The 25,952-nt window shown below is 35.9% G+C and overlaps 1 protein-coding gene across 2 annotated transcripts in view; it reads left to right on the top strand.

Moving 5' to 3' along the window:
• Positions 1-25,952, top strand: part of NLK (nemo like kinase) — a 123,166-nt gene that overhangs the window by 45,387 nt on the left and 51,827 nt on the right. For both annotated transcript variants that reach the window (XR_004982753.2, XM_036408546.2), the window contains exons 2-3: positions 16,491-16,620; positions 25,897-25,952. Coding sequence is in view for 1 of the 2 variants with exons in the window: in XM_036408546.2 (XP_036264439.1) it covers positions 16,491-16,620; positions 25,897-25,952 (186 nt within the window). In the remaining variant the exon portion in view is untranslated. The remainder of the gene's footprint in view (positions 1-16,490; positions 16,621-25,896) is intronic.

Here is a 25,952-nt window from a genome sequence, read left to right as displayed (position 1 = left end):
GTCTGTTGCAATTATCTTAAAACCATAAAATTAAAATGGAGAATTTAACTTTTCCAAAATTTCCCATGTGTTTCTCCAAGTCTCTCTCATGAATGAAGTATAATTGCACATTCATGTTGGTACCTTACTTATTACATAACGATACTAAAAAATGGTTAGAACAAGCATTCTTTTATAGGTTAAGAATATACTTTTTTTAAAATAAATTGAAAATGCATGGTAGCTACTTAACTGATTTTAGAATAATCTGGTTTAAACAAGCATTCTGGACTTCATACCAACTCACTAAAAAATAGGAATTAATTTTGAAGAGGATTTCAGAATGCCTAAGTCCTTGATCTACTATATAAAGTTTTAATTACACATAAAAAAGCAAGTACAATATAGTTTACTTCTAGCCTTGCTTAAATAATTAAGCCTAGAAAATGTAGTCTGACCACTATCTTGCAGAATTATTATTGTGACACATTTGGTATATGCTTGAGTTATTTTAATTAAATGTTCCTATATTATTTAAAATCTTCCTACAGTATGACCTCAGATCTCTAGACCTAAGGGTTATATAAACAAAGGAGCATTGAGAAAAGAGAAAATGTCTGTCAAAGATTGCATTTGGGCTGAGAAGTTATATTCTTTAATGTTTTTCTGGTTTCTTTATTAATAGTGCTTATAATTCTTATATAGTTAAATTTTAAACTTTTATGACTTTTGCTCCTTATACTTGGAAATGTCTTGCCCATTTGAAGAGTATATAAATATTCACTTCAGGAATTTTATTTTCTCTGGTGATTTTATGGCTTTATTTTCTACTTTCAAGTGTTCAATCTATCTGTTTGTTTGTTTGTTTTGGCATAAAATATATTGTAAAGATACAACTCCCCCTCCAATTAATTAGTTGTTCCAGCACCATTTATTGCATAATATATTCTTTCCCTATTGATTTGAAATGTGCTTATCATTCTCTAAAATCTTATATCTAACTAGAGGCCTGATGCACGAAAATTTGTGCAAGAGTAGGCCTTCTTTCCTCTGGCTTCCCTACGGCACCCAGGACCCAGGCTGCTTCCCTCTTTGACAGGAAGGATGTCTGGTCTAATTAGCATATTATTCTTTTATTACCCTGTTTCAGAATTTTCTACTTTTTAATATGTATCTGTTCTAATACCATGCATGCTATAATATTGCAATTTTTATAGCTTTTTAACTCATAGCTTGTTATATTTTATATGTGGAAATCAAAATATCTTCTTAGCCGAAACCGGTTTGGCTCAGTGGATAGAGCACTGGCCTGTGGACTGAAAGGTCCCGGGTTTGATTCCGGTCAAGGGCATGTACCTTGGTTGCGGGCACATCCCCAGTAGGGGGTGTGCAAGAGGCAGCTCATCGATGTTTCTAACTCTCTATCCCTCTCTCTTCCTCTCTGAAAAATCAATAAAATATATTTTAAAAGTTTTTAAAATCTTATTTGATAATTTTCTTCTCTATCAATATTTATTCTTTCAATTAGAACCTGTTTCAATTATCCATTGCTACATAACAACCACTCCAAACTTAGTGGCTTAAAACACAATTATTTTATTTTTTCATAATCTGTGTATCAGATAGTCAAGCAGGCTTGACTGGGCTTGCTCCACATAATACTGACAGAGGTCATTTGGTGGTATTTACCTGTGAGCTGGTCTAATTTGAAGGGTCCATGTAGTCTTCACTCACATATCAGGCAACTTTAGAGGGATCACTTGGAAGCTGGAATCATCTCTGCTTCTCCATATGGTCCTGGGGCCTCTCCGTGTGATCTTTAGAGTAGAATAGTTGGACTTCTTCCATGATGACTTGGGACTTTGTGAGCAGTTGTCCTAAGACAAGAAGTAGAAGCTGCCAGTGTCTGAAGACCTGGGTCCCAAAACTGGTGCATTGTTTGTTACTTTCGCCATATTCTGTTGGTCAGAATCATAAAATCCCTAAGGAGGCATTGTGGAGAGGACCTAGACCCAACTCTCAACGGTAAGAGGGTATGGGTTAGTGTCCAAGAATGTATGGCCATCTTTAATCTGTCACAGAATTATTTTATTAGATTTTCTCTAAAATCTGATTTGAGTACTCATTGTAATTTTGTGAAATTTATAGATGAATCAGTAATTTATATTCTAATTATATTTTCCCAATTAAGTATGGCTATATAATGCCACCTCAAAACTTCAGGCTTGTCATGAATCTGAGTCTGGTGAGGAGGGCTCAGTGGGATAGCTAGTTTCTGTCCATTTGATGTCAGCCTGGACAGCTCCAAGGCTGAAGGCTAGAATCCTCTGAAGGCTTTCTTATATAAATGGTACCTAAGCTGAGATGCAAACAGCTGGAGCTCAGCAGCCATCTCTATCACTATGTGGTCACTTCAGCATGGCGGCTGCAGGATAGCCTCATTTCTTACAGGGTAGCTCCATTCCAAAGGTCGAGAGAGAAATTTTTATTTGACTGGTTTATGTTTGGGAGAATTACAGCATTTGAATAACATTGTTAGTCACAGCCATCCCCCAGATTCAAGGGAAATAAAGAAATTAGGGCCTATTTCTCCATGGGAGGATTGGTGGGATTTTAAAGAGCATGTGGGCCTGGCAGTATTATTGTGGGCATTTTTGAAAAATAAAGTTTGCCACACTCTTCTCTTTCAGCATTGTGGTTTAGTTTGTTTTTCAAGTTAATTTTTGTGTTTTTCAGTAAAATTTTACATTTATCAATATATTACCTATCTTTCCTCATCCTTTATTAAATTCATTCTTATGATCTTAGCTCATTGAGGATCTATTTTCCATATATTCTTTTTAATTTTTGGTATGATTTTGACATTTAAAAAGGCTTTGATTTTGCAAAGCTGAATAGTAAAGCATTTCAAATGGTATATAAATTTATTCTACCTTCATATGTGCTATGCTAATTCTTTAGAGAGTTTTTAAACTGCATGCTTAAGAATAGTCATTTGAGCCCTAGACGGTTTGGCTCAGTGGATAGAGCATCAGCCTGCAGACTGGAAGGTCCCAGGTTTGATTCTGGTCAAGGACACATGGCCAGATTTCTGGCTCAATCTCCAGTAGGGGGCGTGCAGGAGGCAGCCGATCAATGATCCTCTCTCGTCGTTGATAATTCTCTTCCTCTCTCTTCCTCTGAAATCAATAAAATCTAACTTAATAATAGAGTAATATGCAAATTAACCATCACTCCGCTACACAAGCCACGCCAATCAGCATGAGTATGCAAATTTACCCAAAGTGAGGGAGGAGTGAAGACTGAAAGACAGCATAGAAGGAAGAGGGAGGGAAAGTGGAAAGCAAGGTGGCTTGTGGCTGCTGGAGAGAAAGCACTGGCAGCGTGGATAGGGTGGGGAGGGGTGGGGTAGGGTGGGGCGGGGAGGAGAGGGGCGGGGCGGGGGTTGCTTACCAGAACAAGGCTCTCAAGGTGAGATTCAGGATCCATGTGGAAGGAATTTGCAGTAGGAGGTAACAGTCTTGAAATCTTTTTGCATAGAATCCTGTAGGTTTAGGGAAGCCATGCTTTTCACTGGGATGGTGTTTTGGATATAAGTAGCAAAAGAAAGAAACTATTTAAGAACAGACTGATGTCCTAATTCTAAACCCATTTTATGGTTTTCTTATGGCCACCTCCTGTGAACTCTTACTACAAATTATTGCACCATTGGATCCAGCTTTTTAAAATAAATATATTTTTATTGATTTCAGAGAAGAAGGGAGAAACATCAATGATGAGAATCATTGATTGGCTGCCTCCTGCACACCCCCTATTGGACACCAGTCAGGACACCAGGGGATGTGTCCTGACTGGGAATCGAACTATGATCTCATGGTTCAGACGTTGATGCTCAACCACTGAGCAGCATCGCCTGTGCTGGATCCCACTTTAATTCCACCTGACTTAGTAGCCTTCCATTCTTCAGGTGGTTTTATTAGATGCTCCTCTCCTCAGTAAAATGCCAGGCAGACTATTTTTCTGTATTCAACCCTTTTTTATGATGCCTTTGATTGCTGCCATGAATCTTCACCTTGGTTCTAGGTTTTCTGTCTTAGCTGAAGGGAAAGGAAATAGGGACCTCCTTTCATCCAACACTGTTTCAAATTTGTAGCTCAAAGGAGAATTGTGATGCACACCTGAAATTGTAGCTGCGGTGTAACAGGTGGCTTCTCCAACATAGCTAATGTGCTGTGGCTGAAGCAAATGCATCCCTCTTTACCTGAGATTTTATAGTTTTTCATTTTATAATTTATATATCCTATATAATAAAAGGCTGATATACAAAGTGTCCCCGCGGGAGTTCTACTGGGAGACCAGGAGTTTGTATGACGTGCGCTGACCACCAGGGAGCGGCGTGGAACATGGTGGGCGAGCAGCGGCTGCGCTGCACCGAGGGAAGAAGGCAGGGAAGCAGGAATCTGATCGGCCCTGTTGGCCGGCCAGGCCTAGGGGCCCTACCCGTGCACAAATATCATGCACTGGGCCTATAGTTATATTAATATTTACATATATTTAAAGTGGCAATATAAACATTTCAAGTTGTTGTTTTATCCAAAATTGGTATGATTTAGATCTAAGCCTTGGATGGTATTTTCATCTTCTTCCCTCCAGCTAACTGTGAGAAAATATGCATTACTCTTCAGAGGGTTGCAGGTGTCATTTGCTGGTGAAAAATGGATTTGGAGAAAAGTAAAGTCTCAGTCATCAGATACACCCCTGCCATGTGTTTGGGGAGCCAGATCCTTCCCTTATCCCTTGTTAAGTGAGCAATGAAGATCTAGTGATTTATTCATAGATTCGCCATAGAAGAAAGACCTTGTTATCTCTTAATAGCAACATTTGAGCCCATGCGCATTTCCCCAGGAGGGTGGGAGGTAAACATTGTTAGCTAATTGTGATCACCCGCTCATTTAGAGCCATTTTGCTCCCTGCATCCTGCCAGCAGGCTTCCATGCCCAGAGCCAAGGCTGCATGCAGCTCTGTGATAGAACACCAACATATGAAAAAAATTATTGTTTGCAAAGTTTGATGTTCTTGTTATGGGTAATTTTTATTTCATTTCCTTTATTCTATTTGCCACAATTTAAAAAAAATCAAGGGTAGAGTAAATTACAGTATTTGCCATTGCATTTCCCCCAAAAAACCTGTTTTCTAAAACTTACCCTGCATTTGCTGGGACCGGTTTGGCTCAGTGGATAGAGCCTGTGGACTGAAGGGTCCCGGGTTCGATTACGGGCAAGGGCATGTACCTTGGTTGCGGACACTTCCCCAGTGGGGGTTGTGCAGGAGGCAGCTGAACAATGATTCTCTCTCATCGATGTTTCTAACTCTCTATCCCTCTCTCTCCCTCTCTGTGAAAAATCAATAAAACATATATTAAAAAAATAAAAATAAATAAAACTTACGCTGCATTTAAAGTGTGTGTATTGGGTTTAAGCACCCATATGAAATACATAAAGTAATGATTTGTGTACCTCATTGTGCCTATTTTATTGAAACGATACCTCAAACAAAAATTCTGAAATTTTTTTAGTTTTTAGAAGATTTTTGTATTCAGAACTTAGTATCTGCAACTAAATTCTGTTATATAGTGTGCTTTATTTGTATGAACAAAGTGGTGTTTTTTTATACATTATCATTTTAAATCATTTCAGTTCATATAATGAATATACATAAAGTATTTATCCCAAAACTTCCTTTTAAAATTGGTATGAGTTATATGTCATGCTTCTGTACATGTCTTGCAATTTTTGTTAAAAACTGGATATATTTAATAATATATTGCAGTGATTTTCAACCAATGTTCTGAAGAAGCACCCTGGTGTGCCACAAGAATTTTTAAAGCATGCAATAACTGACTGTTTAGTTAGGGGCAGTGACCTTTCTTCCCTTAGTTTGTCAAATAAAAAAGATGACAATAGCTAATACAACATTAGCTGTCCAGTATGAATGAATCAGAATTATACCTAACTTTTTTTTTTTTTTTTTTTATCAAATCAGAAAAATATACAATACAGTTTTGGGTGCTGCAGAATTTTAGTAATTAGTTTATGTCTGCCAAGGAGGAGGTTGAAAATCGCAGATATATTATAACAACTCCATCTGATTTCCTTCCTAGCCCCTCTCCCATCCCTGAAGGTTGTCATTATTGCTATTATTTTGTATGTTTGCTTATATTTAATTAACTTGACTGGGCTTAATGTTGAGAATCTCTCTCCCCTGTGAGGTGCAGTCACTGAAGTCTCTGCTCAGTTGTTTGTTTGTTTTTTAATTATTTTTTATTTTTATCCTGGCCTTCTTGAGGTCCTCCTTGTGTCTATATAGCTTAGTGGTCAGCCAGTGATTGGTTAAAGGTTGTTCTCAAATACCTAGAGCCAGTAAGGCTTCTATCTACCCTTTGTAGATTCATCTGTGAGTGTGTTAGGAAGCTCATTAGTTTTCAAGAATGGCCCAGCTTTTATTTTCTGCTGAGCCTCTCAGTACTTTTCTTCATGTGTGGGAAGCCTCCCATTCAGCCTTGGTATGTGGAGAGCTTAGGCCCTCTTCTTTGGTCAGCTTTGAGCATATATGCAGCCTCCATTTAGCCAGGGATGTATGTAATTTACCTAGCCCCCATGGCGCTCATTTCCAGGACCTCCTTATTAAATATCTTAATTTCTATTACTCTACCCTCTTCCCAGCTGGGTCAGTCGCCTCCGGCTAGGAGAGCTACAGGCTTTCTTTGTTCTTTTCCAGTCGAATTTAATACTTTTACTCTCAATGCCACTGGGTTTGTAGTTTTTGCCCTTCACTTCAAATCACATCAGCAGCCCCTGACAGTAAAGCTGGTTTTCCTGACCAGACCAGCCCAGGTAAACAATTGCAATGTGCTTGGTTTGGGTCTGGAAAGTAGGTAAGGAGCGGTCCCAAGCAATAACGCCACTGACTCCCCCTGTTCTTACCCCAAATTTCACAATTTTTCATAAACAAATACTTTAAATGTTTTCAGGACTGAAATGGTTGTTTTTGACACTTTTGTCGAGTTTTGTAGTTGTTTTGGGAGGAGATTTGCTGACCTCTTCACTTTACCACAGCTGGAAGTCTTGCCTCCTGTTTTGTATTTGCAATATTTTTGGTTTTGGTTACTTTTAAAAGGCTAGCTAATTAAAAACCTGAAGCACATCTATATAATGTAGCTGCTTCAGCATTTTGCTTCACAATGGAAGAAGCTAGGAGATTGTGATGAGATTAGGAGTGGGTCTGTAATTCTGCTGACAGCACTCTCCTGTGGAATGCTTCTTAATAACATATTCTTGTGTAATGATGAAGAAAACATTTATTTTTTTTCAAAGCAAGCAAATTCCTTTGGAATTCTACCAAAACATAAGAAAAACATTATGTATCCTCCTCTTTACAGAATGAACCAGTGGCACAAGAAAAGATGTGGCAAAATCCATTGGACTAGAATAGATATATATCTTTACGGGGGGGAAAAGAAAGAAAAGAAACTTCCTCTTTAAATATTAAGTCATTATACAGATTGTTATATAAAGTGCTTTTTTTATGTTCAACTTTAACTGGGAAGTTTGTCTTTACTTTTTTAGTTATATAATAACAAACATACAGTAATATCCAGTGATTTATCATCACAAAGTTTATAATTTATAGCCACTATCCATGTGAGAAATACAGCATACCAGTACCCAGAAATTCACTTTGTTCCCCTCATTTTTATCTCTCATCACCCCCAAGATAATCACTATCCTAACATTTATGGTAGTTGTGTACTTCCTTTCTTTTAATAGTTTCTCTCTCCTACACATGCATCACTAAACATTAGAGTTTAACTTTGCTTATATTTTAATATTATAGAAATAAAATCTTACAATATCTATTCATTTGTGATTTCTTTTGTTCAAAATTGTATTTGTGAGATTCATCTCTGGTATTTCTTGTAGTGATAGTTCATTTTAATTGCTGTAAAGTATCCCATTATATGAATGAATCACAACTTGTTTATCTATTCTATTTATAAATATTTGAGTTGTTTCTTGTTTCAAGGCTATTACAAATATTGCTACCTTGAACACTCCTGTTTATGTTTTAGTGTATAGGTGTGCACATTCTTTTTGAGGTATATATCTAGGAGTCAAATTGCTAGGTCACAGTGTTTACATTATTCATTTTAATATATAAAACCAACCTGTTTTTCAAAGTGATTGTACCAATTTACATTCCTACTAGCAGTCTATAAGAATTTCCATTGCATTACACCTTCACCAAACAAGCAAACATTTGGTATGGTCAAATTTATAAATATTAGTCACTTTGGTGGTTGTATAATATGTTCTTATTGTGATTTTTATTTTTATTTCCCAAATGGCTAATCAGGTTAAGATCCTTTTCATATGTTTGGTGGCCATTTGGATTATCTTTTGTTTGTAAAATGCCTATTCAAATCCTTTTTTAAAATTGATTTGTAGAAGTTCTGTATCTGGATAAAAGCCCTTTGTTCCCTATGTGTGTGCTACAAGCATTTTCTATGTGACTTGCATTTTTACTCTTTAAAAAAAACAAACACATTTTTATTGAGCTCAGAAAGGAAGGTAGAGGGAAAGAGAGAAATATCAATTATGAGAGAGAATCATTGATTTTTTTACAGAGAGGAAGAGAGAGGGAGTTAGAAACATCGATGAGAGAGAATCATCGATCAGCTGCCTCCTGCACAACCCCTACTGGGGATGTGTCCGCAACCAAGGTACATGCCCTTGACCAGAATCGAACCTGGGACCTTTCAGTCTGCAGGCCGACGCTCTATCCACTGAGCCAAACCAGCTCCGGCAGAAAAAGTTATTTTTAATTACCATAGAAAATGTTTTATCGTACAGTATTTTAATAGTTAAGCTAATGTTTATTAAAATATTTTAGGAAGTAAAGATTTACTGAGAAAGTAAATAATGGTAGTGGACATAAAAACTTCCTAAACTTGGCAGAGTAGGCTGTGTCATGTTCCTTCTCTCACATGAGAACATGTTAGAACAGTGTGAAAAGAATAGTGTGGCAACTTTTCTGCAGGTTAGTCAGACTCCTCACAGAGATATTTGACGGTGACTGAGGAGAAAGAGTCTCTATAACTTCTATGGCTTCCCAGGGTCCGCAGTAAGGATGGAACTAATTAATTAGTTTGTGGTCTAAAGAATAATAAAATATTCACAAGACCATAGTAGTTAGTGTAAAATGACTTTCACCAATGTTTTAACTTAATGATTATTAATTAGTGGGGAGTTGAGGAGGTCTTAAAAGTTGGACTTTACTCACTAGTCATAAGTATTTGAAAATAAATATGACAGCCTGATATTACCTTACTCCTTTTTTAATAAATATATTTTTATTGATTTCAGAGAGAAGAGGGAGAGATAGAGAGATGGAAACATCAATGATGAGAGAGAATCATTGATCAGTTGCCTCCTGCACACCCTACTGGGGATTAAGCCCACAACCCGGGCATGTACCCTTGACTGGAATCGAACCCGGGACCCTTTAGACTGCAGGCTGATACTTGATCCACTGAGCCAAACCAGGTATAGCCTTACTCCTTTATCAGCACCTCTAGGTGTCTCAGTAGAGATCAGAATGGCCCAGTACTTAGCCTAGTACTATATCACCTGCTGGGATCATTGCTATTTCTATTTACTTAAACACATCATTAGAGAATGTTTAAGTTCATATTTAACTCTTTCAGTTAAATGAGGATGTTTTTTCTTCTTATCAGTACTGTTAGGTTATGAGGAAAAAGAATGAACTATTTCACTGCTTTGGTTTCGGTACTATATAAGGTCTTTTTTTCTTATAATTTCAGATGAACAAATTTGGGGGTCATTTTATAAGTATCTTTCTTTAAAAATGAAAAGAATCTCTTGCTTGACCAGCATGCGTCAGTGGTTAAGCGTTGATCTATGAACCAGGAGATCATAATTCGATTCCTGGGCAGGGCATATGCCCAGGTCGTTGGCTAGATCCCCAGTGGGGAGCATGCAGGAGACAGCCAATCAATTATTTCTTCTCTCTCATTGATGTTTCTACCTCTCTCTATTCCTCTTCCTTCCTCTCTTCAATCAATAAAAAAATATTTTTTTAAAAAAAGAATCACTTACACTAAGTGGCCAGGTTATTATGATCTCTGAACGCATAATAATCTGATCACTCAGTGTACTTATGTATAAGGAAAACTTGCAAATCTTGATATGTCAAGGGACCAGGAGTTAGTGGCCCCAGCCTCTGGTTAGTAAGTCCTCTGCTGCTTTCTAACTATCCACAATGCAGTTCTTATACATGGAAAAACCTTATTTTAAAATCTCAACTCTTTGGTCAGTATACACTGAGTGGCCAGATTATTATGCGTTCAGAGATCATAATAATCTGGCCACTCAGTATATGTGTAGAGCTAATTCAGCAAATACCAAATTTGTATAAACATTTAAAAAATCAGAAACCCCCAACCAATGGAAGAAACTAAATATAAAAGATAATAATTTTTTAATGTATTTTTGCATGGACATGGGGATGCTTAGATTTGTTCTCCTAAATAATATGCAGCTCTGTAAATTATAACAATAGTATACACAAACTATAGCCTGTTAAAATTCTGATTAAAAAGATATAAAAATAAATTACTTATTCCCTAATCTATAATATCCTTGAACATAAAACAAATACTAAATTACAAATAAAATACGTTTTTTAGACTTTGCTGTCAGAAATTTTGCCTCATAATTTGCTATTTCCTCAGATTTAATCTAAATTCAAGTAAATATAATTTTTAAGGAAATAAATTTTAAAATGAACGCTAAAGCAATCTGAATATTTAGAGTCTAGGTAGGTTCTATTGAAATATGTACTGTATTAGTACAGTTGACAGTAATTGTACCATGTGTACCAGTTAATAATGTTGATTTTTTTCTTTTCACTAGATGGAGTTACACATATGTTGATAGATAGATAGATAGATAGATAGATAGATAATTTGTATGTGTGCTATTTTGTTGTATTGACAGCAAGCTTCAAAACTTCATATGTCAAACTTTTTGAAGATGTTAATATCATAGATGTTCTTATGCTTAAAAATGTCAAATTTTGTGCCAAAAAAAGAGCATTTGAGGGAAGTTTTAATTCATTATTTTGAAGAAAAGTGCTGCTGAAAGTTATTGTATACTTCGGGAAGCTTATGGTGAATATGCTCCATCTCAAGATACTTATGAACGCTAGTTTAAACACTTTAAAAGTGATGATTTCTATGTGAAAGACAAAGAATGTCCAGGTCAACCGAAAAAGTTTGAAGACCAACAGTTACAAGCATTATTGGGTGAAGATGTGTGTCATACTCAAAAACAACTTGAAGAAAGATTAAACGTTGCTCAGCAAACCATTTCCAATCATTTACAAGCAATGGGAAAGATTTTAAAGGAAGGAAAATGGGTGCCACATCAACTGAACGAAAGACAAATGGAAAGCTGAAAAGTTGTCAGTAAAGTGATGCTTCAACGGCACGAAAGAAAGTCTTTTTTGCATAGAATTGTGACTGGCGATGAAAAGTGGATTTATTTTGAGAATCCCAAAGGCACAAAATCATGGGTTGACCCAGGTCAACCATCAACATTGACTGCAAGGCCAAATCGCTTCAGAAAGAAGACAATGCTCTGTGTTTGGTGGGATCAGGAAGGTGTGGTGTATTATGAGCTTCTAAAACCAGGTGAAACCATTAATACTGATCACTACCAACAACAGATGAATTTGACCAGAATGGACCAGAAGACATGGCAAAGTAGAATAATTTTGCTTCATGATAACGCACCATCACACACTTCATAACCAGTTAAAGACACGTTAAAAGATCTTGCCTGGGAAGTATAAACTTACCCGCCGTATTCACCAGAGCTTGCTCCTTCAGATTACCAATTGTTCCCATCGATGGCACTTGCATTTCATGAGCAGCTAGGAAGGAGTGGAAAATTGTGTCTCTGTATAGTTTGCCTCAAAACAAGAAAAGTTCTATGGGGAAGGTATCCACAAATTATCTGAAAGATGGGAGAAATGCATAGCTAGCAACGGACATTACTTTGAATAACGCACTTTTTGATGTTTCTCTTGAAATTATCTTGTTTTCTTTGATTACAAAATCAACATTATTAGCCGGCATACATGGTGTGTTTAGCAAAAAAATAGAAGATTACTGATTACAAGTTTATGTGAATAGAATTAGAAGAACCTGATTTCTTAATCCAAGTGGAAGCATTCGCATTATAATTTATTTATTTGCAATATAAGTTATTTATTTGCTTTGAATATAGTTAAAAACCTTATCTTGGAGATTCTTACTAAATAGTTATACTAATTTCAAGTTGTAACATTCTAGTTCAGCAATTTTCAACCTTTTTTTTTAATCTCATGGCACATAAATTAATTGCTAAAATTCTGAGGTGCACCAAAAAATAAATTTTTGCCCATCTGACAACAAGAATTATTATAATTTTGATTCATTTACACTAAATGGCTACTGTGTTTTGTCTGTTGACATTTTTTTATTTGACAATCTAAGGCAAAGGAGGCCATTGCTCTTGACCAAATAGTCATGTATTGCATGTTTTAAAAATTCTTGAAGCTCACCAGTTAAAAATCACAGATCTAGTGTCTGGGAGAGTATCCCCATAATAAGTTTTATTTTGTTTCATTCCAACCCTTCTGCTTGTCAGTAACTTAAGCAGATTTGTGGCAATGGTCACAATTTTCTAGAAACAACAATAAAAATGGCCACACCAGATCTAAAAAGCTTCCTGATCTCAGTATTGTACTCCTTTGACTGACTCTGTATCTCTCTGAAGAATGGCTTGTGGATTTTTGCTGCTTAAAAAACAGTTGAACTTGTATATTAGGTGCAGAAAAGGATTGATGCACTCTGAGCAGATGTAAGGAAGGATTCTTTTTCCACAACCCTTAAAACTTTATTTTTAATTTAGTGTTTGTAGAATCACACATTAATTTAAAACTTAGAAAGTAAATATTGTTAGTATAACTTGAATGCCCATGAAGGTAATCAGTTAAGATGACAGATACACTGTTTTATTTAGGGCATCTAGTATTTAGTAGAGAAAGTAAGTGACTGGTAAGTAAGTTGTTGTTTGAAGACTTTTTTTTTTTTTGCTTTTTTTTTTTCTTTTTTCTTTTCTGAAATGAAGGAATTTGCCCTAAATGTTGTTCCTTATCTCTACCGCTGGAACTTCTAGCAAGTGCAGTTGGAATAATCAGGGTATTTCAGCAGCAGAGAAACTAAGCACAGGAAGCCTCTCAGTAACAAAGAAAATAAAAGAATTCCTGTGTAATAGGCTTCCACACTTATCTGAGTTCTGTGGTACTATTTGTGCTGAATTAAGGCATCTGCTACCTCAAGTTAACAGAGAACAAACTCAACATGGCGTGAAATTACTGCACAGCCATTCACATTCATTAGGGTTATATTGTTACCAGCCACAGGCATGACTGACTTTTGCATGAATAATAAAATAAAGGCTGCTTTGTGAATTTTACCTTAAAACAACAAGGCACAGCACTAACCTTGTAAGAGCAAATATTTTTGTGCGGATATTAAAATTATTAAAGTACCAATTAGCAGTCATAGTAATAATTGATTTAGGCAAAAATCATCAATGGGTACTAAAAGCAGTAGGTCAAATTGGATCAGAAAAAAGAATATTTACACAGTTAAAAGGGGGGAAAATAGTAACTTTGCAGTGGAGAAACCTGACAGACACTTCATTCAAGTAATCAAAGTTAATCACCAGTAATGGGGAAAATTGGTATGATGTGTCTCCTAATGTGATGCACTGAGAAGACACCACTTCTGTATTATCCCTGTTAAATATGCATAACTTGTACTAACCATGAGAAAAATACCAGACAGACCCAAGTTAAGGAACAATTTACAAAATATTGGCTTATACTCTTCAAAAATGGCAATATCATGAAAGACAAAGAAGTGCTAAGTAATCGGTCTTAGACTAAAGAAGATTCAAGAGACATTGGCAATTAAATGCAATGCGTGATCCAAAAATTTCCTTCCTTGCCATTTCATTGACATTTTTTCTCTTCTGGCTTCTACCTACAGAGATATATTTAAACGGGGGGAAAAATGTTTTTAATTGTCTGATTTAAATAGATTCAGTTTCCTTCCTATTTTACTTTTGTAGTTTATATGGATTTTAAACAATGTTTTGGATCTTGGTTGTCTTTTTTTATTTAAATTTTTTATTGTTGACACTATTGCAGATGTCCCCCATTCCCTCCCCCTTTGCCTACCTCCACCAAGTCCCTCCCCCCCATCTTGGCCCTTAACACACTATTGTCTGTGTCCATGGGCTATGCATATCTGTTCTTTAGCTAATCCTTTATTCAGTATCCCCAACCCCTTTCCCCTCTGACATTTATCAGTCTGTTTCCATATATCCATGCCTCTGGTTCTGTTTTGTTCATCAGTTTATGTGGTTCATTTGGTATTTGTGAGATCATTTGGTATTTGTCTTTCTCGGATGGGCATATTTCACTTAGCATAATAATCTCTAGGTCCATTCAGTTGTATAAGTTCTTTATATATTTTGAAGATGAACCCTTTATCAGACTGGCGAATATGTTCTCCCATACATTGGGTTCCATTTCATTTTGTTTGGTTGGTATTTTTAAAATTAAATTATGATCTGTGTACATATACCATTGCGCCCCCCCCCCCCCCCCCCCCGCTTCCCATACATGCTCTCCCTCCCCAGAGTTTTGTGTCCATTGGTTATACTTATATAGATGTATACAAGTTCTTCGGTTGATCTCTTATCTACCCCAGATCTCCCTCCCCTCCCCGCTGTAATTTGAACTCATAATCTTGGACTAATTAGCACAGTGCTCTAAACAATTAAGCTACCTGACCCAGGGGCTGTCATTTTTAAATGACACAAATCCAGAGTGATAGCCAAAGCATTGGATCACTGAAACTAGAACTGAAAGGTAATGGTAGCTGGAAATGATTAGCAAAATAAACCTGATAGAAATCTATAATAATAAAAGCATAATGTGCTAGTAGACCACACATCCTTCCAGACAAAACCAGGGCTGTGAGGGAAGCCCTGGTCCTGGGTGCCTGTCGGCAGCCTGGGGAAGGCAGGCCTACTCTAGCACGAATTTCGTGCATCAGGCCTCTAGTGAATTATACAAGGACAAACGTTCACAGATGATGGGTGGAACGGAAGTAAAAGCTTTGTGTTAATTTATGGAAAATCAATTTGCCAAATGGTCACTTGGCCATATTTACCAAATTTATTGATTAAAAAGAGAAAACACAACTATTTGTATCAATTATGTTCAGTCAGAAAAATGGAAACTACACAGTATTTTATTTTAAACATAGGGAAGGAAATACAGGGAATTGGTTTTACATGTGTTAGAAGGCTAAATGAGTAAAAAGGGGACTCTGAGTTATTAAAGAGATAGTATTTATAGGAAGCAGCTATCACAGCAAGAGCTGAGAAATAAAAGGCTTTCTCATAATCTAGAAGCTACAGCCATAAACTGGCACTTAGTCTTCTGATGAGAGGACACTGTTCAACTACTGGTGGTACTGAAATTTTGAAATCCTTATTACTAAAAGCTGTTCATTTATATGAGAAACTAAGAGATATGTTAAATAAATGTGATGACATCTGAATGAACATCTCTCCCATATTGAATTTGGTTCTGAAAATACAGCATATAAAACTAATTTGACCTCAATTATGTTAATGTTCTATACCTTTTTCCTTCCATCTTTAAAATGGCTTTGCCACTAATAGTCCTCCCATTACAGATGTATTACTAAGTAACATCTCAGAAAGAGTGACTGTTTATAAAAATTTGGACAGGAATAAAAATAAAGGAACAAGTGGCACTCTCCCTCCAGGAAGCACGCCCATGCCATTTCCTTTCCCCACAAGCACATTATCTCCTAAACTTCAAGAGCCCCGCAAGGCTTGCAACCAGGGGAGCAGTGGACAATGGCAGCTCTGTCTAATCTGCTGAACCTGTCGAACCTGTCTCCAAGGGCCCTCTTTCTCTGACTTCCCAGTGAGCCAAAGCAGCCCAGTCTACGCTCTTCTGTTGCTTCTGCTATGCCCTTCCGGTTTCACTGTCCTAAGTGTGTTTTTGCTGCGGTCAATAAATTCTCTCTTGCTTTTCTAAAAATAAATAAAGGAAAAAGCGTGGCGAATGAATTGTGTTGGCTAAACATTCCCTTTGATTATAGGTGTGTACTTTTTTAAAATCTTCTTTCTAACTGGCACCTTACGCATTATAAAGTGGATTTAATGTTCAGTTTTTAAGATACAGATATTTGTCATGCTCCAAAACATTAAAGAACAAGGCTTGGAATTGATGTTTTTGTCTTTTTTCCCCCTCTCCTCCAAATATTGCTTCTTTAGGTCAGTAACAGATCCAAGAGATGGAAAGAGAGTAGCACTCAAAAAGATGCCCAACGTCTTCCAGAATCTGGTCTCTTGCAAAAGGGTCTTCCGGGAATTGAAGATGTTGTGTTTTTTTAAACATGATAATGTAAGTGAAATTGGTGTTTGGGATGAACTGTTTCCTAAGCATGCTTAATTATATTAGTAAAAAACAAAAGAGAGTTAAAAAGAAATATGCAAGTTATTAAATGGGTTTGGAAACCTGAGACAAGTTAGATCCTTTTTGTGAACAATTAACTTACTTAAATTCTAAGACTCATTGATTGACAGATAAGTATTAATTGTTATAAAGAAATGTTAATATTTAACTGAGGGACAATATTAATAAGTAGAGAATAATATGTAGTCTGGGTGATTTAAATGAAAATAATTGGTTCCTGATTTTAAATGCTTTATATTTATCCTTCATAACTAATCAGAGATTAAGTTCAAGATGTAGGGAAGCAGAGTCACCTCTTAAAAGACAGCAATCTCTTAAAGTAACATAGGTTAGCTTTTTTGTGGCTGTGTTTAAATTTGTTAAGTCTCAACGGCAACTAGAATTATTTTGTTTTGAAAGATAGCTTCATCACATCTAATACTAAATTAAAAGTTTGATTCATGTGAAATTTACCTGGGGGGTATTAGCACTAGACTCTTAGTTTGCAGTTTCATTGAAAAGAAAAACTGCCTTATATTCTGCATTTGGTACTCAATCTATAGTATTTTAATTGATGAATTAAAATCTTTGTCAGAAAATAGTAATAATTTCTTGTTGGCACAGGAACTTTTAGAACTTTTGCCAAAGTATGATTCTCTCTTAAAGAGAGAAATTTCTGTATGTTTAAAGTATTTGGTAAAACTAGAAATATCAAACTTACTTGAAGCTCCTTGGCTTGACATATTTTGTTGATTGATTACCGCCCCCCCCCCCCTTGAAATCTTCCTTGATCTTTTTTTCTTAGTTATTGCTATCTTTTAGTCAATTGGAACTGCTTAGCAATGTGTTTGTTTCAGTAACTTTAAAAATATCACTTATTTCTGTTTTATGACTGGTTCCTCAAATTTTGAACGTGATTTAGAATGATATCTGATGCTTGCTTAGTTTTTGCCTGAGTATCACCCTAGCATCAAAGAGTACAAACCTTATGTACATTTTCAGTCACTCAAGAAAGATATTCGTAGTGAGGAAATATTTTGAAGGTGGCATCAGAAATTTACTTATTAGGGGTTTTAATGGTTTATTATATTCAGCTCTATCTTTTATAAAGGAGGGATGAAAAGAACATATATATATGAGAGGGATGGTGTAATAGACTACTGCTGGTATTTTTCCTCATGTTTTATTCCTATAGAGTAACTAATTAAGTCACATAGATAGTTTTAGAATGAGTTGTGTAAGAAAAGAAACAGAATTCTTGAAAATCACACTTATTAAAACACAACAACCACTGTCTCAAGCTCCTAATAAGCTCTGTCATAAGAGAGTGCTTATGACTTCTGTAGGAATATTCAAAAGTGAAGCAGAGGGTTGGAAATGAAGATGGCAGGGCACTACTGTTTTACACATAATAAATTTGTTATGCTCTGCAATCTATCTCCAGAAGCATCTCAGGGCCAGCATACCTGCTATGTGTGGAATGTCAAAAAGGCAACTGGTTTTTTATATAGTTAAGGTAACAGATTTATTAATTGTGTCCTGTTTATAGAGTGCAGTGCTAGTGGTGTGGAGGATACAAAAAAAATTTTAGGTGTTTAATAACACTTGTTATCATGTCTCAGGGGTTATGCTAGATGTTTTACATACATTAATTCATTTAATCCTTAGAATTTTTTTGTCACATAAGTCTTGTCATCCTTACTTTACAGAGGAGTAAGCCAAAGCTTAGAATTAAGTAACTTGTCTAAGGTGAAGGTAACAGGATGGGAATCTAAATCTGTTGTGCTTCAGAGCTCTTGTTCACTAATTTGGTAAACTTTTATTGTACACATACTACATTCCTAAACTACATTAGCTTCTAGGGGTTCTACCTAAAAGGAGTTTAATAATGTGATAAGTACTGTGATAATGGTGCTATGGTAGGGCTGCCTGCATGTTTAAACATTAATACAGAACAGTTTGTGTCCTATTCATACCACACAGCTGGGAAACCAAACCTACAATTATTTTAGAATCACCAGTGAACCTTAAAAATGCAGAGATTCATGGGTCTCATCCACACCACCTAAATTGGAATCTCCGGGGTTGACTCCCAGTAGTACCTAAGCTTCTCAGGTGAATATTAAGGAGAATGGACAAATTGTTGTGTGGACTTAGAGGCTTAAAGATACTTTAAATATGGAGAAGGTAAACCTTAAGATAAGTCTTTTGAGATTAAGATTTGATTAATAGAAGAAGAAAGAGATGTCATGATGGAAATGACATTTAGAAAGATTAACTGTCGTAGGAAGGTTGGATTTTAATTTGGATGTTTTTGTATGTCAAAGAATAGCTATTATACAAAGCCCTAAGAGGCTTTGTATTTCCTTTTGATCAGAGCCTACAAAGTCACTATATCAATTCATTGACTTCAGTTGATCTGAGATACACACATAAACACACAATCTTTCATTTTTCCAATGTACAGGTTGTTTTTCATCTGAAAGGATATGTTTACCTTGATATAGTAGTAACTTAGGCAAACAGTAATGGGTTTAACTTTGCAAAGATTGATGGTGTTTAGGCTTATCTCTAGTGTCTAGTCAGAATTTGATCTATTATAAAATCTGGCAAAATTTCTTCACTTTAGCCCAGCTGGCGTGACTCAGTAGTTGAGCATCAACCTATGCACTGGGACGTCATAGTTCAGTTCCTGGTCAGGGCACATGCCGGGTTGCAGGCTCAATCTCCAGTACTGGGGGCATAAAGGAGGCAGTGATTGTCTCATTATTGATGTTTCTATTTCTCTCTTCCTCTCTGAAATCAATTATAATATTTATTTAGTAATTAGAATATGTATATTCTTCACTTTATCCATCCATGCTCTTGTGCATGCTTGTACACACACACTCAGTTATCATATCATCAAAGAAAAAAGATTTTCCTTTTTTTTTTTTTTCAATCTTGTACTCTTGAGAATCTGATGAAAGTTATGGATCCTTTCTAGGAAAAATGTACACACACACAATTTCATGTCGTTTTAGGCTTTTACTTGTTCTCTGAAGCCCGTTCAGAGTCCCCTCACACCCATTGATTCCTGCAAAGAATCCCTGTAATACAAGTTTGGGCTTTTTTTAATTTAATTTTATTTTTTGTCCTTGGATAATACCACCAAACACACAGTAGGCAGTCTATTTGAAGAGTAAGTGAATGAATGAAAATTACAGAAAAAGATAAATCTCTGGGTCTAGAATGATAACTTCAGTGATTTCTCTCTTGGAGATACTTTTTCCCAGTCTTTTCGTTCTGGAGTACTCTTGAGAATAATAAAGGATGCAAAGAGGAGATAGTGGAGACAAAGTAGGTTCATTCGTTTTCCTTTGTATAGTCTAACTCAGTGGTCAGCAAATTGCAGCTCGAGAGCCACATGCGGCACTTTGGCACCTTGAGTGTGACTCTTCCACAAAATACCACATGTGGGCGTGCACGTACAGTGTGATTGAAACTTCATGGCCCATGCATAGAAGTCGGTTTTCGGCTCTCAAAAGAAATTTTAATCGTTGTACTGTTGATATGGCTCTGTTGACTAATGCGTTTGTCAACCACTAGTCTAATCTAACTCAAACAAAGCCTCTTCGGGTCCATAAGTAGGATATGTTCCTGTGTGTCATTGTTTGTTATGCTGTAGGTGGAAATGTATGCCCCTCAGTTCCAGAAAATTTCCTCCATTTTCTGTCTCTCTTGAATTCTGATTAAGCCCAGCATCTGTTAAATCCAGAGAGAACAGGATTTATCCTCTGATTTTCTTCTCTCTTATTGTCTTTTTCTATTTTTTGAGAGATTTTTATCTTCCAGCTCTTTTCTGAAATTGTTTTTTAAATACTATTATTTTAATTCTCAACTCTTATTATTTGTTCAATCTTTCATTGTGGTGTCTTTTCAAGGATAGTTGAGCTCAACAACACCATCAATCAACTTGGATATAACTGACACCTATAGACTGCCTCCACAGCTGCAGAATACACATTTTCCTGAAGCTCACATGGAACAGTTGCCAAGATAGACCACATTCTTAGTCATAGAAATTATACACTGTCTACTGTCAGACCAAAATAAAATTAACTGGAAAATTCAATTTTATATAGATGTATATTCCCCCAAAACTGATCTATAGATTCATTGGGTTCCATTCACAGTCTCAAAGGGATTTTTACTGGTGAAACTTGACAAGCTAACTCTAAAATCTATATGGAAGCACAAGAACCAAGAATAGCTCATAGGGGAACAGACACAGGGTAGACAAAAGGACCAGTGAACAAAATAGAAAAATAAGTTGTGTTATATTCAAAGGATTACTACAGCAAGGAGAAGGAATGCCCTACAGCTGCACACATTAATTTGAAAAACAAATCTCAGAAACATTGAGTGAAAAAGCAAGCCACAAAAGAATAAACACAGTATGATTCCATTTATATAAAACTCAGAAACATGCAAAACCAATACAAACGTAATAAAATTACAAAGCAAAGCCAGAGAGTGATTAAGATAGCTGTGTGTCCTCTCCCAGGGAGGGGCACACCTACCCAATGACCCAGCAGTTCTACCCCTTGGTATATGCAAGACAAATGATTACATATACCCACCAAATGACCTATACATGAATGTTCATAGCCGTTTTATTCATAATACCTAGAAATTGGGAAACATCGCAGATGTTTGTCAGCAGTATCCTGGATAAGTACATTGTGTTGTATTCCATTCATATAATGATGTACTCTACATTAATAAAAAGGATGAACCACCAATCCACATCAACATGGATGTGTGGTTAATTGGCATGCTTTCCCCAAAATGAGCTGGATATTCAATGTCATCCAAACCGTGAATCTCACAGGTATACCAGTAAGTGAAAGAAGCTATATACATAAGACTCTGTGATTCAACTTATATAAAGTTCAGGAATAAACAAAACAAATCTGTGGTGGTAGAAATGAGAATAGTGGGTAACCTCTGAGAGGAATGATTTTGACAGGATAGAGGCAAAGAGGCCTTCTGGGTTGATGAAATGCTTAAATTCTTGATCTGGATTTTAACCATGGAATAAAAATGTGTCCTATTACACATTCGGGGGGCGGGGGGGGGGGGGATTGAATTACTGTTCACTTAGGATTTGTATACTTTACTATATCTTACAACTTTATAAAAATAATAGTAATAATATAGTTTCTACCTTAAAGAACTTAAAATCTATTGGGGGGGAGGGATGGAGAAAATGAGGAAGAGGTAGCTCTTTTGCTAAACATGGGATTTAACTCAATTGTATGAACAGCTAAGCGTGTAGTTTTTTTGTTAATCCTCACCTGAGAATATTTTTTCCATTGCTTTTCAGAAATTGGGGGGTGGGAGGGTAGCAGGGGGTGATGAGAGAGAGAAACATTTATGTGAGAGACACATTTATTGGTTGCCTGCTGCACATGCCCCAACTGGGGGCAGAGAGCAAAACCATAACCCAGGTACATACCCTTTATCAGGAATTGAACCTGAGATCCTTTTATACGCTGGCCTCTGCTCTAACCAGGGAGCGACACCAGCCAGAGCAAAATTTCTAGTCTTTATATTTAGGATTGAGATTATTCACAATTGTTTTATTGATAAGGGGCTAACTAGAAAAAGAAAAAGAAAAAAAAAACTAAGCTATCTACTCATTAAGTAACCAATTTCTATAACTCTCCTATCATCACAGAGGTTAAAATTCTAAACAGCGGCTATCATAATGAGCTTTTGTCCAGTTCATAAGCGATTTGAAAAATGTGCTGAAACACTGTTTGGTAATGATCATTATTTAAGCTTTCATTTGTGTGGGTTTTTGTTTTTTTTTAATTAAAAAAAGTATGCCTACTTTTTTTTGTATTTGAGATCCTTTGAAGGGTTGTTGATACTTTAACTCTTAAGCATCCTCCTCTATTTACAAAATAAGGTTAATCTCACATGTCTATTTAAATAAGGAGTCAGGCATGAAGTCTGGAGTTTGAAAATTTGCTACTGTTCTAATTTACTTCTCACTTCTGAGATTCCTGGATAATTTCTCCTGGCCTTAGTTCTGTGCCACCTTAAAACACTGTGGCATACCATTCTCTGATAACATTTTTAGGTAGAAAGAACAGGAATAAAAAACAACAGGCAGTTAAAAAAATCCATCCAGAGTTTAAAATATTGCACCTTTGAAGCTAACAATCACAGCTAAATGCTTGAGTGCAAATGTCTAACCCTGTCTTATATGGCTTTTCTACAAAAAGCCTCATCAAATTTGGAGTAAAAAAGCCTCATTCTTCTCTATCAAGGTTTAAATGTATGGTTGTCACTTTCTTCTAGATAACCTCTAATTATAGCAGATAGATTTGAAGTATGAAATAGCTTCATCTAATGGACGCCGTCACTCATGGCATTCTGTTTTCCCGCAAGACAGGATGTATGTTGTTCAGATACAGAGTTTAGAGTCCAAAAGATGTCAAGTAAAACACTAATTTCTAACTGCCTTCCTCAGGCATCAGATATTCATGTTAAAATTTGTTCTATCACATAATGAGAAATGAATTTACATGTATTTTTGGCACACTAATTATAGATTTTTTAAATATAGAAATGAAATCTTTTATATGATAAAAAATTATTCTTTAAAGAAACTGGAAAATCTGTTACTTTTTCTAAGTATAAACATTTTAATTCAGAAAGGAAAACTAGATATTTTTTATAATAAACATCTAAACTATTTTAAAACGTTTATGTTTAAAGTAGGTGAAGGTTTTTCATTATAGAAGGTTTTAGTTTAAAATTTTAAAGTGACAAATGCTTGGCTGAAAAAAGAATAACCTTTAAAATGAATAAGGTTTTTTTCCACATGTAAATTGCAAGAGAAAAAGAAAGGGAGATGGAAGAGAAATCTGTAGATTAAAAGAAATAAATCAACCAGAACATGTAAATCTTATTTAGCTCCTGATTTAGACTAACAAACTTAAAAAAAAAATTTGGGGGGGAAATTGAGCACTGCATATTTGGTGGTATTAAGAAACATGCATGTGTATATAGTACATTGGTCATTTCTTTTTTTTCTTTTTTTTTTTTAAAATATATTTTATTGATTTTTGTACAGAGAGGAAGGGAGATAGAGAGTTAGAAACATCGATGAGTCATCGATCAGCTGCCTCTTGCACACCCCCTACTGGGGATATGCCCGCAACCAAGGCACATGCCCTTGACCGGAATCGAACCCGGGACCCTTCAGTCCCCAAGCCGACGCTCTATCCATTGAGCCAAATCGATCTTGGCGGTCATTTCTTTTTTAAATATATGTTTTATTGATTTTTTTTACAGAGAAGAAGGGAGAGAGATAGAGAGCTAGAAACATCGATGAGAGAGAGTCATCGACCAGCTGCCTCTTGCACACCCCCTATTGGGGATATGACCGCAACCAAGGTACATGCCCTTGACCGGAATCGAACCCGGGACCTTTCAGTCCGCAGACCGACGCTCTACCACTGAGCCAAACCGGTTTCGGCTGTTCTTATTCTTAATAAACTGGTATTAATTCAGTTCAAAAATAAAATATTAAATTTTTATATTTGATAATTATGTTTTTTAAGTTTTTTATCTTTTAAAGATACTGACCAATGTATGGCTAAAATAAACCTAGTATTTATATATTCAAAATTATATAAGGAGAGTGGAGGATATAGATGAAACAAGAATGGTCATGTATAGATCACAACCAAGCTTACTTATATGAGTATTTATATAATTACATGAGTTTTCTTTTTTTATATATATATTTTATTGATTTTTTTACAGAGAGAAGGAGGGATAGAGAGTTAGAAACATCGATGAGAGAGAAACATCAATCAGCTGCCTCCTGCACAACCCCTACTGGGGATGTGCCCACAACCAAGGTACATGCCCTTGACCGGAATTGAACCTAGAACCTCTCAGTCTGCAGGCCGATGCTCTATCGACTGAGCCAAACTGGTTTCAGCTACATGAGTATTCTTTATGCTCTTCTGCCCATTTTACGTATTTAAAATGATCCATAATTTTAAAAATGTTTTCTTAATAAACTAAGCTCAAAATCAGAAAATTTGAATTTGTACTGCCACAGAATTTACTTCCTGTTAAATAACTTCTTCCCTGTCCTTTGAGCCTGGTATTTTTCACTAGCAAGGTAGGTTTAGATTCTTGAATGTGACATCATAATTGGGACTTAAAAAAGTAGCTAGTAGGGGAAGTAAGCCTACTTGTTATGTTTCAATGGCATACTACATTGATAGCTTTTATAAAGGGCTTGAATTTCAAATGGCATAAAGTGTATTTTTCCCACCTGAGTGACTTTTTTGGGGGACTTGGGATAAAATTCAAAATGCTTAACATAATTAAATAAATTTTATGTGATTATCACCTGCCTTTCTCTTCTGTTTTATCCCAATCTGTTTTTCTCCCACCCACTATATTCCATAAGCACTGGCATTTCTGCTTCTAGAATCTCTTGGTTCTTTCTTGCATCAATGACTTGCATTTGCCTGACCAACTTCTACTCAGCCTTCCACTCAGAGTAGTATTACCACAGGGAAGTTTTTTCTCCACACTCCTCTTTACTTTTTCCCTGCACAATAATAAATGTCATAATTATATATTTGTGTAACTGTTTAATGCCTTCCTCTTCCCCAGTCATGAGAGTAGGAATATTAGTTTTGTTCTTATAGCCTGAGAGCCCGCCATAGTGCCTGTCAGGTAGAACACACTTATTGAAACATTTTTTTTCTTTTTCTTTTTAAATTGAATTTATTGGGGTGACATTGGTTAATAAAATTATGTAGGTTTCAATTATACGTGAAACATTTTTTTTAACAGAAGAATAAAGGAATAAATGGTAGGTATGGCTCCTTATGCTCTTAGAGCAATACTGATTATTAAAAGTAGAACATTTCTTTCTAACACGATCCTATTCAGGGGTTCTGGTAGCATTTAGTATAACCCAATTGCCTCATTTGGTATAGATAGAATTATCCTTTAAGCAGTAAATTTATAAACTCATCTTAATGTTCAAGACTGTGTTTCTTGACTGATAAATTTAATCTCAGTGGGCAATTGTAACTAAACCTTAAATCATTAACATGTTAACAGTATTTACTTGCATTTATGTCATATGTTGTTTCCTTTATAGTTCTCTAAATTTTTTTTTTTTTTCCCTTTTCTTAGGTACTCTCTGCCCTTGACATACTCCAACCTCCACACATTGACTATTTTGAAGAAAT

Source organism: Pipistrellus kuhlii, unplaced genomic scaffold, assembly GCF_014108245.1.
Source record: "Pipistrellus kuhlii isolate mPipKuh1 unplaced genomic scaffold, mPipKuh1.p scaffold_m20_p_39, whole genome shotgun sequence".
Lineage (NCBI taxonomy): Eukaryota > Metazoa > Chordata > Mammalia > Chiroptera > Vespertilionidae > Pipistrellus > Pipistrellus kuhlii.
The sequence above is the reverse complement of the archived record's forward strand: the minus strand, read 5'-3'. Positions and strand labels throughout refer to the sequence as shown.